Source organism: Peromyscus leucopus, chromosome 7 (assembly GCF_004664715.2).
Source record: "Peromyscus leucopus breed LL Stock chromosome 7, UCI_PerLeu_2.1, whole genome shotgun sequence".
Taxonomy (NCBI): Eukaryota; Metazoa; Chordata; class Mammalia; order Rodentia; family Cricetidae; genus Peromyscus; species Peromyscus leucopus.
In genome coordinates this window covers 47205725-47220136 of record NC_051069.1, presented here as the reverse complement: position 1 = coordinate 47220136, position 14412 = coordinate 47205725, and the positions used below count along the sequence as shown (strand labels likewise).

At 40.8% G+C, this 14412-nt stretch overlaps 1 protein-coding gene across 1 annotated transcript in view; it reads right to left on the bottom strand.

Moving 5' to 3' along the window:
- Dpy19l2 (dpy-19 like 2) overlaps nucleotides 1-14412 on the bottom strand; it is a 96865-nt gene that overhangs the window by 77340 nt on the left and 5113 nt on the right. Inside the window, exons 3-6 of the mRNA XM_028872566.2 lie at nucleotides 13436-13523; nucleotides 11848-11985; nucleotides 6150-6270; nucleotides 3710-3803 (exon numbers count right to left, since the gene is read on the bottom strand). Of these exons, the coding sequence (XP_028728399.1) occupies nucleotides 3710-3803; nucleotides 6150-6270; nucleotides 11848-11985; nucleotides 13436-13523 (441 nt within the window). The remainder of the gene's footprint in view (nucleotides 1-3709; nucleotides 3804-6149; nucleotides 6271-11847; nucleotides 11986-13435; nucleotides 13524-14412) is intronic.

The window sequence follows — 14412 nt, the reverse complement described above, 5'->3', positions numbered from 1 at the left end:
CTTTGGTTCATAGTTCATGTGTTTCCATTCATTTGGCTATTTGTCCCTGTGCTTTATCCAACCTTGGTTTCAACAATTCTCGCTCATATAAACCCTCCTCTTTCTCGATAATTAGACTCCCAGCGCTCCACCCGGGGCCTAGCCGTGGATCTCTGCATCCAGATTCCTCAGTCCTTGGACAGGGTTTCTGGCACAACTATTAGCGTGTTTGGCCATCCCATCACCAGAGTAGGTTAGTCCCGGCTGTCTCTCGGCCATTGCCAGCAGTCTTTTGTGGGGGTATCTTTGTGGATTTCTGTGGACCTCTTTAGCACTTTGTTGCACAAGTTAGCCATTTGAAACCTGGGACTTATGCAGGGATGCTTGACTCAATCTGGGAGGAGGGGACTGGACCTGCCTGGACTGAGTCTACCAGGTCGATCTCAGTCCTCAAGGGAGATCTTGCTCTGGAGGAGATGGGAATGGGGGGTGAGCTGAGGGGAAGGGGAGGGGGGCAGGAAGGGGGAGAACAGGGGAATCTGTGGCTGTTATGTAGATCTGAATAGTATTGTAAAATAAAATAAAATAATAAAAAAAATCTAGATTCAGAGAATCACACTATGCATGTTTTCTTTTTCCTCATTACATTTATCCATTTCTTACTTTTATGTTTATGAGTGTTTTCCTGCATGTATGTATATGTGTATACCATAAACGTGCATGTCTGGTGCCCAAGGAGGCCAGAGGAGGGTGTCATACCCTTTAGAATTGGGATTACAGATGGCTGCAACCAGCCGTGTGGATGCTAGAATCTGAACCCTGATCGTCTGTAAGGACACCAACTGCTCTTAACCACTGAACCACCCCACCCCTTACTTACTCTTGTTCCCCACTTCCATGTCCACTAGTCCCTTGTCTCCCGAAAATAGTATTCCTTCTAATTTCATGACTCAGCCTATATTTTTAAAATCTAGATTAAATCTACATATAAAAGAAAACATGGTATCAGTCTTTATGGGTTTATTTCAGTTAACTAGGATACTCTCCAGTTCCATGCATTTTCTTGAAGGTGAAACAATTTCACTTTTATTTACAGCTGAATAAATCCCACTGTACATATGTACCACACTTCCTTTTCTACTTCTGAATTTTATTTTAGTTAGCATAAAAACCACTGAGTTAGCCGGGCATGGTGGCGCACGCCTTTAATCCCAGCACTTGGGAGGCAGAGGCAGGCGGATCTTTGTGAGTTCGAGGCCAGCCTGGGCTACCAAGTGAGCTCCAGGAAAGGCGCAAAGCTACACAGAGAAACCTGTCTCGAAAAAAAAACAAAAAAAACAAACAAACAAACAAACAAACAAACAAACAAAAAAACCACTGAGTTTTGTCGTGGCATATTCCTACAAATATATTATTAAGCTGTGCTCTCCCCTCCTCTCTGCTCCTCACCTCTCTCCCCTTCCATTGGTCCTCTTTCCTTTCCTAGCCAGTTCCCACTTCCGCTTGTCTGTATGTGCACTACACGTGTACCGGTGCCTGCGGAAGCCAGAGACGGCATTGGAGTGACAGTGCTTGTGGACTGCCCAGTGTGGGTGCTGGAAACTGAGGCTGAGATCTCTGCAAGGGCAGCGGGTGGTCTTAACTTCTGCTCTGTCTCTCCAGCCCCTTCTGGTTTTCTGTCACGTGTGTTCTGTCACTCTTTCTAGCTCTTCAGCACCTTCTTCACCTCTCAAGATTCCCTCTCTAGTTTCATGACTTATGAGCAAGCATGCACACCTGCACACCTGCATGCACACACGTACACATGTATACACACATAAACTTTTATTGAAATCTAGGTTCCTCATATGAAACATGGTTTTTTTTTTTTCTGAGTCTGGCTTATTCTATTTAACCTAATGATTTTCATTTGCATTCATTTTGCTGCAAATGTCATGATTTCATATTTATTTAGGGCTCAAAATATTCTATTGGGTGTATGTACCACATTTTCTTTATCAGTTTATCTGTTGACAGGTAACTAGGCTGTTTTGTATTTCTGGATAGTGTGACTAGTGCAATAATAAAGATGGATTTGCAAGTGGCTCTATGATCTAAGACTTTGAGACTTCCCAAATTTTTCTCCCATTGTGTGGTCTGTGTGTTAATTCTGCAAAGTATTTCCTTCTCCATGCAGAAGCTTTTCAATTTCATACAATCCAATTTGTTGATTCTTGTAATTATTTTCTCCCATCGATGTTTTAACCAGGCCCAGCCCTGCTTAACTTCCCAAGTCAGACTAGATCAGTTGCATTATGGTAGTGACCAGACATGCTAGCAATTATTTCCTTAGCTGTTAGAACTCTATTAAGAAGGTATTTGCTTATGTCTGTTACTTTTAGTATTTTCCTGTACCAGAAATTCTCAAGATTTATGGTATTATATTAAAGTTTTTTCTTTGAGCATTTAAAGTTGTTTTGGTTTAGGGAAATATAGAGACATCAAATTTTATGGTTCCACATTCAGTCATTCCCAAAGCACCACTTGAGGACAGGAATTTTGATCTCCAGCCAGGCGGCGGTGGTGGCACATGCCTTTAATCCCAACTGGGGAAGCAGAGCCAGGCGGATCTCTCTGAGTTCGAGGCCAGCCGGGTCTAAAGAGTGAGATCTAGGACAGGCACCAAAACAGCACTGAGAGGTAGAAGCAGGAGGATCAAGGGCACTCCCTGGCCAGAACATCTATCCGATCAGTGATCACCAGGTTCAGTAAGAGGTCCTGTCTAAAATTATAAGGCAGAGCACAATAGAGGAGGACACTTGCTGGGATACTGTCCCCAGATTTTTTTTTTACTTCTAATTTTCTGTGATTCAAAAATAACCACTGAAAACAAAGCTCATGGCTTGGGAATATATTTCACTGAAAGAAACAAATAAATCTGACAAAGTAGTTAAGCAATATGGATATATATTATATCAATCAACAAAAATGAAAAACAAGTTCTCTGTTGGCACTATTCCATCAGTGCAAGGTTGCTAGGCTGAGTAGAACTAGGTATAGCTGCTCTCTCTATGGTACCCCACACACACCCAGGTCACGAGATGACTCCCGACAGCACATTCAAGTAAAAACAAGAAGAAATAGAGAAAGGGCAGCTGAGCCTGTAGTTTGTGACAAAGTGTTCCTAGATAGAACCATGGCTGACTTTGCCTTAAATTTCAATGAGAAAAGCTAACTCCTTTGGCTCTCCTAAGGAGCCATTGAAAGCAGGGGAATAATATATGATAGCAATAATTAATTTCATGGCCTGAGACTAGGCACCTTTACACTCCAAACTAAATTGTAATACTATAATCAAGAAAGTGTCTTCCACAAATGATATAAAAATGTTTGACAACTCTCCAAATCTCACATCGAAAAGAATAAAATTAGAAACAACATTCTGCTATGTAATGTTGTCATAACTTACACATGAACTAGAGGCATCTTCATTAACATTCTTGTTAATAAATCTTAGTTTTCAAAAATCTTCAAGAGGATAAAGTAGAGGCCTGTAAGGTGTCGTTAGTGGAGGTTCATTTTCTGTTTGCATGGTACTGGTTAGGGAAAACCATTTCTATCAAATTTCCTAGAACCGTCAGTTGGTGTCATCTGCTTCCTTTTCATTTAGTCAGTAGGGATCAACCATTCTTTATAGGCTCGCTCACTTTAGTAGTCTTTACTAGTCTTTACCAGTCTTTACTAGTCTTACCTCAGGTATGTACCATAGATGAAGAACAATCCCATCATTAGTCCATTCAACATAAAAATTACACCAACGTAAAAGCAGGCAGGATCTCCCAATCCTTTATAAAAGACACAGACTGGTCAGTATTTAATAAGCAAAATTATTTCAGTGATTTATAATCAAGAACTCGTAAGTTGGCTCAAAGTATTTGCTTTCACGATCAGTCTTTAATGTTAGAATCATCTTTACCGCCACAGAGGATGTTTTGTTCGCTGTCCTGGGGACCAAAACCAGGGCCTCTCACACAACCCCAACCCCTACAACATACATTTGGTTACATTTACACTGCCCCCTAGTGGCATGTTTCTATAATGTGATGGTCTGTTGGAGTTCGCATTAATTTAGACAATAATGCTGCTGCTCAGTGTCTGGGACTTTCTGTAGAGCTGCTGCATATTTTGTCTTTTCTAGGCTCTCCGGTGAGTGACACACAGTCCCTAATCTGGGGAAAAGCCTTAGTCTCTGTGATATGATCCAGTCACCTCATCTGTTACGATGTAGACAGAATGTTAACTTATCTAATCTATATGGTTGTGATCATGTGTACACAACTTCCTGGGTGCTTTAGAGTCAACATTTCACACGATTCTCAGGCAGAAATTTGAGATTAGCTGGTATGAAGGACTGTCATGTTTGGGAAAGCAGCATTAAAAACCGTGATAACTTGCAAAGTTATGCTGCTGTGCCTGCTGGGAGGCAGAACCCTGCTGGCTCTGGTTCATTAACCCTTTCATCCCAAGATCACATGGCCTCTCTCACATGCTCTCTCTACTGCCAGTTACCATCCATGCACAGCTGGTCTCAAGTCTATATTTGGACTGGAACCTTTTGCTTCTCGCTTGCTTATTTCCAGTTCCGGGTCTTTCAGCTATCTTGAGCTAATACATGCACTGAAACAACACCCACACGAACTACTTTTTATTCTCCTGTCAGTCCAAAGACTCAAACCAGAAGCCAGTTATAGGATTCTTCACACTCCTTCTTCTCACCCAAACGGTTTACTTTCGAAATCCAGACATTTGCAGTGATCTTTTTTTCCAACTGACTGAGAGCCTATCAGCCATCTACCTGATCACATGGAACCCACCTCTACCCTTACAAATGTGCTTCAATGAAGCTGGCAATGATGCTTCAGTATGCAGATCCCTTATGGCTCTGCAGTATGTAAGATGCGAATTCCCAGCCAGCAAGTGGTCCAGTGTGGTCTGCCCTTGAGTACACTCCCAGCATCTAGACATTTGTAATATGCACTATGGCGAAAACTGCTAACAGCCTTGATGATAGTATAAGCTCTCCCAGTTTAGACCCATGTCTTCCAGCTCTTCAAGTACCAAACACTAGTCTGTTGCTGATTGAGAACTTAATATATATATCACATATGTTCAAGGTGATGCCTTTTACCCTTAGAAAAGCTGATGATGGACACACTACAAAGCCTGATGATGGACGCACTACAAAGTCTAAGTTAGTGTGATGAGCCATAGTCTCCATTGCTATATGTTGCAAAAATCACAAAGCATTTCACTCCTTAAGCATCTTCCCCAGCATCACTTTAGATTTTTAAGGGAATCAATAAAAAAAGTATGGGAAATTCAAATTTTTTCATATTCCAAGAGTTAAATAAATGTAGCAAGTAGCAATATTGTAGAAAAATGATGACATTGAAAACACCTGTGTGTTAGATACATGTTTCTATGTGGCTATGGACAGAGTCTCATGGGCATCTGGGGAAACTATTACATAATTCCAACAGAGTTTTGGTTTGTTTGTTTGTTTATTTGTTTTGGGCAAAGATACCATATAGAAAATATTCAGGGGCCAGGTGGTGGTGGTGGGTGACACACACTTTTAATCCCAGCACTCTGGAGGCAGAGGCAGGCAGATCTCTGTGAGTTCAAGGCCAGCCTGGTCTACAGAGTGAGTTCCAGGACAGGCTCCAAAGTTACATGGAGAAATCCTGTCTTTAAAAAAACAAGAAAAAAAAAAGATATTCGGGGAGAGTTTCATCAAAATTCCTCTTGTAGTGTGAAAAAAGATAAAGCAATATTTATAATAGCTGATTATTAACATCAACTAATCCATAACTATTGCAAGTATATATTTGGCCCTTTGCCCCCCAAATGAATGCATTAATGTTACCACAAACATTCTTTGTACTATCTCATTCTGAAATGGATTTTTATTCAAAAATACCTGATGTTGGGAGTTAAATACCCAAATTGCTAAGCATGCAGTCTTTTCAAAAAAAATAACTAAGGTGTAAAATATTTACTGATACGAATCAGTCCTCTACTGTCTTAAATAAAATTGATCACAGTTTATAATAAACCTTAAAGTGTGTCACAACATCAGATGTCTATGGAAACACCAGTGAGCACACAGCAGCGTAGAGGAGGACACGTGCCTTCACAGCTCTGGATTTCTTTAAGAGGTTCTATTCTGGTGACATTCCAGCAGGTCTTAGTTTCCAACCCAAATAAATTCATTATGCCCACGACTGTGCGATACCAGTAGGCTATGACTACCTATAAAAGAGAAGATAGAAGAAAACATATTCTGATCATAAAGAGAGCTTTTCTAAAATACCATTCTACGATGTTTGCTTTAATGTGATAAACCTAAGCAAACTTATTTGAGAAATAGTATGAAATTATATATTAGTAACATTTACATAGATTAGTCAATTTAATTATAGCAATATAACCATACAACCAAATATAAGAGTATAATCTAAATTTCTTTATTATTAAAACACATCATTTTACAAACTGCAATGCAATGGAGTAAGAGCTCCAGGGCACATTAAAAACTTGACCAGTGACAAGACTGAGGTAGCCAGTTCTTTTCAACCGGAAACCTACTTTTGAAAGTTCAGAAGCAAGAGAGGGAAATAAAGACAGAAATAAAAATAAAATAAAATAAAATGCTTATACCTGGGATTTTATAACTTGGTGGGTTTTGAATCAAAGATTTTGAATTTTATCAACTTTGGCTATGAACATAGGATTCTATAAAGATTCTGGATTGTTACTTTTATCTCCTTAGAATTCCATAATTGTATATAATTTGTTTTGAGAAGATCCACCTCCCATTCGCTCTCATTCAATTCCGCCCCTTTCTTCACCACCACTCCCACACTACCAACCTTGTGTACTTTTTTTAAACCCACTCAGTTCACTTGGTGATACCAATTCTGATAAATCTAATCCATTGCATGAATGAACTTGAGAACAGAAATCACATTGGATACATAAGAAGCCATTGACAAAATTCAAAAGCCCTCAAGAAAGCACCATGAAGGCTTCCCGCAGAAGGAGGCAACCAATGTTCTTACCCAGTTATGATGCCTAAGAATCACATCAGCTACCAGAATGACATGATAATCCTAAGGGTGTGTGGCGAGCCACAGGACTATGAAATAGAAATCCGGCTGTATATTATAAGATATACCTGTTGGTTATGCTGCATTGTTTATGCTGCGGCGCTGCTCCTCATGGCTGGTCACCGCCCGTGGTGGCCATGCCGGCAGAGGAGTGTGCTGATTTATAGAATCAAAGCCATGTGGCTCCTCGTCTGGGAATCGAACCCCGGTCTCTTGTGTGACAGGCAGGGATACTCACCACTATACTAACGGGTGCTACAAAGGACTTTAATGTAAATATCTATTACTATGAGATGCTTTTAACAATCGATCACCTTTCTCCTAGATGCTGAACTAGTAAAGGAAACAGGTGCTTTAAAATAATCTGTCTCTGATAAAGCTTAACATGTTTCAAAATCCATAGGGACAGGCCGGATCTACCTCAGATAAATGTCAACATAAAATAATAATGATTCTTTTATCTCTCTAAGTTTTTTTCTGTGTCACCAGCATCTTGTCAAACAAAAAGTTCCCAGCCACAGTCAAAAGGGATACATGTCTCCAGAGCAAGCGGATGACAGACAGCATTCCACAACGCCTGTCTACCTGGGAAGACTCCCCTTCTCCATTGCCCCCAGAGCCAACCGACGTCCAAAAGTCAGCTGGAAGCAGTTTTTGAGAGGAACAACGCCCCTAGTCCCATCTACCTGCTTTTTTTTTTTTTTATAGTAAGGTAAAGTCTGGAATGTAAGGATTCGGTCCTTAATTACGTCATCAGCCTTCGAGGGTGTCCCAGCCTAAAAAAGCAGGTGGGCCCTCTGTGTGCCCCTCTCCTTTCCACTCCTTCCTCCCGTGGGCACCCCTCTCTCCCTCCCCCCCACTCTGTCTCTGTCTCTGTCTCTGTCTCTCTCTCTCTGTCTCTGTCTCTCTCTCTCTCTCCCCCCATGGCTATGATTCTTTCAATCAGCACACTCCTCCACCAGCATGACCAGCCACGAGGGACAGCGCAGCAGAATAACCAACAATACCTTGACCAGACCAAGGGTCAGTCAGTGGGAAGCCATTTAGCAGGGAGTATTTGGTGTTACAGAGCTTAATATTCAATTATGCCCTGCTATGAAGTCCTTGTGCTCATAATTCTCCTAAAATGTGTATGTGTGTGTGTGAACCTCTGTTTCAAAGTACTTTGATAAAGTCATGTAGACAGAGCCTTCTGCCTCTGAGCTCCCAGCTCCTCTTTAGCATTTGTTTTGGGTATCTGCCTTTTGCAAATATCATCCCTAAGCTACTTCCTAAGATAGGGTCAACCCCAAAGACTTGAAAAACAAGCAAGGAACAGACAGCTATCAGACCACCTGCTAGACACCTGTAGCCTCCCAAACTAAGGTAAAAAGTCTCGCAGACCAAGTAAGTGCCTGTCCCCTAGATGCATAGCTTTGTTTCTTGTGCAAATCAAGTTCAGGTCTTCCCCTCTTTCTCACCACCCCAGAGCAACTTCTTAGAACTCAGCAGGTGCTTCAAGCTGTGAAGCAGATTGACTAGCAGTCAGTACTCCTCCCCTCCCCCGCCCTGTCAGGAAACTGAAAAATAGTGACAGTTTTAACTCTTTAGTGACCTCAGATTTTCCCTACCATATCACCTGTAAGTTCGTGGTTGAGCTTCATTTCACTGGCTCAGGTCCCAAACACAGGCTGTGTTTCTTTCCTTGGTCCTGGGCCCTAGGGCCAGGATTCTGCTGTCCTGCTCTGTGATTGGTTGGTTTCACCAGTCAGTTGGACAGGGGCAGAGATGGCTCTGATCTGAGCTAAACTGTGTTTCTCTCACTGGCCTTATCTGAGCCTCCCTCCCCTAATTCTGGGCTTCAGGGTCAGGGTGGGCTTCTTTAGCCAGCCCCCTTTCCCTACATTGTGTCATTCCCTCCTAGTAATGTCAGAAGTTACATCCATAAAGGTTCACTAAGATAACCAAAATAGCATCTTCAACAAATGATGTTGAGACAAGTGCCTCTCTATATTTTGAAGAGTAGAATTAGGCCAATATCTAACATCCTGCACAAAAAAAATCAACTCCTAATGTACTAAAGACCAAATGTGAAACCTGAAATTCTGAAACTGATTAAAAAATATAGACAGAACCCTACAGAATATAAGTGAATGAAAGGACTCCATTCACTCAGGATTAAGACCAAAAACTGACAAATGAGACCTCGAAAAACTGAAAATCCTTCAGTACTTAGTTTACTTTGCAATCAAATAAAGAAAAGTTCACAGAATAGGAAAGAATATCTTTGCAGCTGTTCATCCAATCAAGGATTAAGTTCAAAATATACAAATAACTCAAAGAACTAAGAATCAGGAACACTAATGACCCAATTAAAAAATGGACAATAGATATGAACATGGATTTCTCAAAAGAAGAAAATAGCTAGGAAATAGCATTTAAAATATTCAACATCCTTAGCAGTCAAAGAAGTGCAAACTAAAGCTGTGTTGAGACTTCACCTTATCCCAGTCAGGATGGCTAAGATCAAGGAAACAATAACAAAGTCTGGTGAGGATGTGGGTAAAGGCAAACCCTCATTCCGTTTTGGCTGGGCTACAAACTGGTGCAGCCACTAAATAAATCATCGTGGAGAGCTCTCAAAAAAAAACAAACCAAAAGTAGATCTACTATATGACTCAACCTGTCTTGGCATATAACCTAAATATTTGATCTCCTACTACAGAATCTTTTTGCCCAGCCTTGTTCTTTGTCTCTCTATTCACAGCAGCCAGGAAATGTAAACACCTGAATGTCCTTCACCTGATGAATGGATAATGAAAAACGTGGTGCATACACACAGTGGATATCTATTCAGCTATAAAGAGAATTTAAATTTTCAGGTAAGTGAATGGAACTGGAAAACACCACTTTTTCTCTTGTGGATCCTAGCTCTGAATCTTTAGCTTGAGTAACTGCAGAAGCCAGGAAAGTAAAAAGGGACCATGTAGGAAGCAGGGAGAAGGAGCTTCAGAAGGTGAGAGTAGAACACAGGTGCTATGTGGAGAAAAAAGAAAAACCAGGACTGGGGACTTCAACAGGGGAGGGAAGAGAGGTAATGCTGTGAGAGGGGAGAAGGTAAGCTAAATGGTACAAAGAATGTTTGAAAGATCGTGACGGGGAACCCACAGAGACAGCTGACCTGAGCTCCTGGGAGCTAACAGAGTCTAGAATGGCAGCTAGGTAGCCTGCAAGGGGCCCACCTAGGCCCTCTGCATGTGGGTAGCTCGGTCTGTTTGTGGTGCCCCTTTTGGAACCTATTCCCTATGGTGGGATGCCTTGCTCAGCCTTGATGCAGGAGGAGGAGCTTGGTCCTGCCTCTAACTTGATGTGCCTTACCCTTTCTGAGGAGTGGATGGGGGAATAGGAAGGAGGTGGGGGAGGGAACAGGAGGAGAGGAGGAGGGGAAACTGTGGTTGGTATGTAAAATTAAAAAAATATATATATTAAAAAAGAAAGTTTGAAAGAGACCATAAAAAGCATTGTTTTATAAGCTTACTTGAAAATACTTACACTCCCACAGCCCCACCAGCTTTGCTGGAGGCGAGGCTGGTTCTAGAGACCCCAGGTAAGACACTGCTCACTGCCCACTAAGCCCCTTTAAGCCCACCCAACAACCCCAGACTTGCATGGCACAACAGCCCTAAGGGTGCAGCAATATTGTGCAGAGCTTGGCACTAACCCACAACTCTAATTGGACAGGACCTGCGGAGATTTAAGTCAGACAGTGTCCCAGGTGCTAAGAGTGAGAAATGAACACCAGCTCCTACCCCTAACCAAGAAGCTATCTCTAGTTGGCATCTACTTGCTAAGGAAAAATTAGTTTTCTACAATTGAGTCTCAATGGGGATATTAACTACACTTAAAGGTAAAGCCCATGTGCCCAGAAGTAGATGGCAAACATAAAACTCAGTGGTATTTTTGTATACTTTTTGTCTCATATCGCTTTGTTCGGCTTTTTTTTTTTTTTTTTTTTTTTTTTTTTTTGGTCCTACCATCTTGCTTGTGTATTATAATTTCTAACTTTGTATTTCTGTAGGTTTTATTTGTGTCTGTCTCTTGTGCTTTCTTTGATACTTTTTTTTATTCCTTTTTGTTCAATTGTTTTGCTTTCCAAAGAGAGAGGTAAAGAAGGTGTGGGAAGATCTAGGAGGTGGTGGAGTGATCAGAATACATGGTATAAATTTTTATTTTCAATAAAAAAAAGAATTCGCAAATGGATCTTCCCAATGTTTTCTGTTGCTTCTCAAATTTCTAGACTCCCATTAAAAAACATATTTTTTAAAGCTAAACATCTAAAGAACATTCATGGATTTCTGGCCACATAGCCAAGTAATTCTTACTTTGATGGTGCAAGTCCAAGGTCATTAATCTGCTGTCACCCTCACTGCCCCCTCGTATGGTCTCCAGACCTATCCTCGTGGCCTCAAAGCCAGACAATTGCCTCAGGCAGAGCCCTGGTCCTGATTGTTCTATCTGCTGCCTGAGTTATTATTCCCATGCTAAGATTATTTCTCTGAGATCATGGGAAGGCACTTTACAGCTGAATTGTAAGAGAGGAACACGTTATGATGTAATCTTAAAAGCATCTACAGTTAACAAATCTAAAACCAAGCCTCTTGTTTTCCTCTGACGTCCTTCTATTTACCACTTTTACTTGAGAATAGTCTGCTAGTATTATTTGATTCTAAAGACTCCTTACCTCTGGATAAAGATGGAAGCGTTTCACTGTATTGATTACCAGGGGATATTCAGTTAACCTGTCATTCATGATCATCCACAGTCCCTCCAGAAATGAAGGTGCTTCGATGATGGTCTTGAAGTAGGAATAATAAAGTCCCTTTTAAGAAAGATACACACAGTCAATGTCAATAAAACCTTAAATTATTCATAGAATATTTTTTCAAACAACTTTTTTAGGTCACCTTTCTTCTGTTAAAAAAAAAAAAAAAAAAAAAAAAAGGTCATAAAGAAGACCTCCTAAAGAATCCTTACTGTTAACATTCTGACTAAAAAGCATGTATCTTCAGGTGCCCATTCTAGTATTCCAAAGGTCTGAGATTATTCAGATTAGATGGGTGGTTGTACGTAGCACTGATTTAACTTGACTAAATCTGTTTTCCCATATGCTTAGCGATTGGCATATAATAAATTCTATCAAAAACAGGGTGTCTTCATGCCCAAGTGCAACCCCGCATTTGGAAAAGAGTGCCCGCTCTATTAACTAGTAACACATGCTCATCAGCCTTGGGCAATGGTCCAGCTTACTTCAGAGCTGCAGCTGGTACCTGAACAGATCCCCTGTTCACAAATGCTGTGTCATAAAGAGATCACCCTGGTGTGGGAATTCCAGCACAGGGAACATGGCCTCATTAGACCAGGAAGGGGATTTCAACTTAAAAGTCAAGGGTTCTAGAGACTATACGGTTTTATGTTATTTTCATGATAAATTTGTTGTTTTCCAAAACAAGCAAGCAAACAAATACATAAATAATAAATAAAAAGTGCTACAAGTTTTTTTAAGAATAAAGCCAGTACCCCGTTCTTTTACATTTTTTTTTTTTCAAAATAATTGAAACTCCACATTCATTCCTGCTTCACTTTAGAGTTGGTATGCTGAACAGCACCAGGGGCTTCTAAGTCAAGCTGGTTCCTAACTGGCCATTTCTACACAATTTAGATTTTCCCTTCAGCTTATGAAGATAACACAGCAGTATAACTACTAAACAATATCTAATATGTCAATGTCTACATATAAGGAAATAAGATAAAAATGGTTTTTGTTAGGAAAAAGCTCTTGTTTTATGCCAGATGCTATAATGTGTGCTTCCATCCATTTACCCCACCCGCTCCTTGATTTTCACCACAGCCCATGTGTCTGATATGGTTTCTATCTAACGGGTAGATGACTGAGAATCAGAGACAGCTCTCCAGTCCTCACAGAAATAAGCACAGGATGGCTGTCTGCATCCAGCGTCTGCCCCAAAAGGCCTGCCACAGCTCTGTTTTACTTAACAGTGGTTTATATGCTGCCCTTGGAAATATTACCTTCCAGGCACTCAAGAGCCACACAAACATTAATGATCTATGTATTAAGTCCCCGAACGTAAGAGCTTCAAGAGGTTTGGTTATTGGAGGAAATGAAAGGTGGTGGAGACGTCTGTAGTGTACTGACCGACTCTCGTAAAGACAGTGTGATTCACCCAAAATTCACTTCAGGACCTGCCAAATTTCTACCTTACTGCCCCACTATCCTTAAAACACAGATTAATCAAAAGAAAGAACCGAACCATTTCCGTGCGAAAAGTCATCTCCCGTTCCAGAGATGAGAGGTGAGAAAAATGACGGTCATTTTCAAAAAGTGTTATTAAGTGTATCCTAGAGGGGAAAGAAACATATTCAAATGAGAACGGGCCTCAAAACCAGCACTGAAACAGCCTCAGAACTCAGAAAGCCATAACATGAAAACAAGTTTTGTAATAAATGTTGAGATAATTTTACAATTTACTGATGAACTTGTATATTCCTGAGCATTTATCATTCATCATCATTCATCAACACATACACTCCAAATTGCTTAGCTCCATTCTTCCAGGTACTTGCATACCTAAAATCCCTACGGCACCCTCTGCTCTTCCACGCCAAGCTTCTTAAGAACACAGGAAGGCCTGTGTGTTTTTTCATGTTGTAGGAGTGATTGAAAGGGTTGGGAAATACTTTTGTAACCACTGAAAAGCACTTTGAATATAATTTAAATAAAATCACTTTTAAATAAAGTAATTTTAAAAGAAGCATAAGCCCATACAAAGAATGAATGACCTTTTAAGTCCCCCGCAGGACTGTACTTGAAGGTACATAGCAGTGAAACTCAGTGGCTGTTGCCAGTGGCAAAAGAGTGTATGTGGCAGGTTAGTCGTAGTCAGGGAACACGTTTTCCAGTTTGTAAAACACTTCCCAGCAAAATTAAAAACAAAAGTCCATACAGCAACTTAGTTTCTGCCCTGGATTTACGCACAGGTCATATGCAGAAAACCAGCAGAGGTCCAGCCTTTGTGCTCACATCAAAGTTGCTACGCAGATGGGATGGCAAAGAAACTCGGGCCAGGAAACCTTTCTACGTCTACAAAACCTGAGCTCAGGTAGAAATGAAAATATTACAGATGAAATTGTTGGGGGTTTTTACGCATGATTTAAAAAAAAAAAAACTTTTCATAAAAAGAGAGGGCCAGGGAATGCACACTGGCCTGCTCAAAACATTTCTGCCATC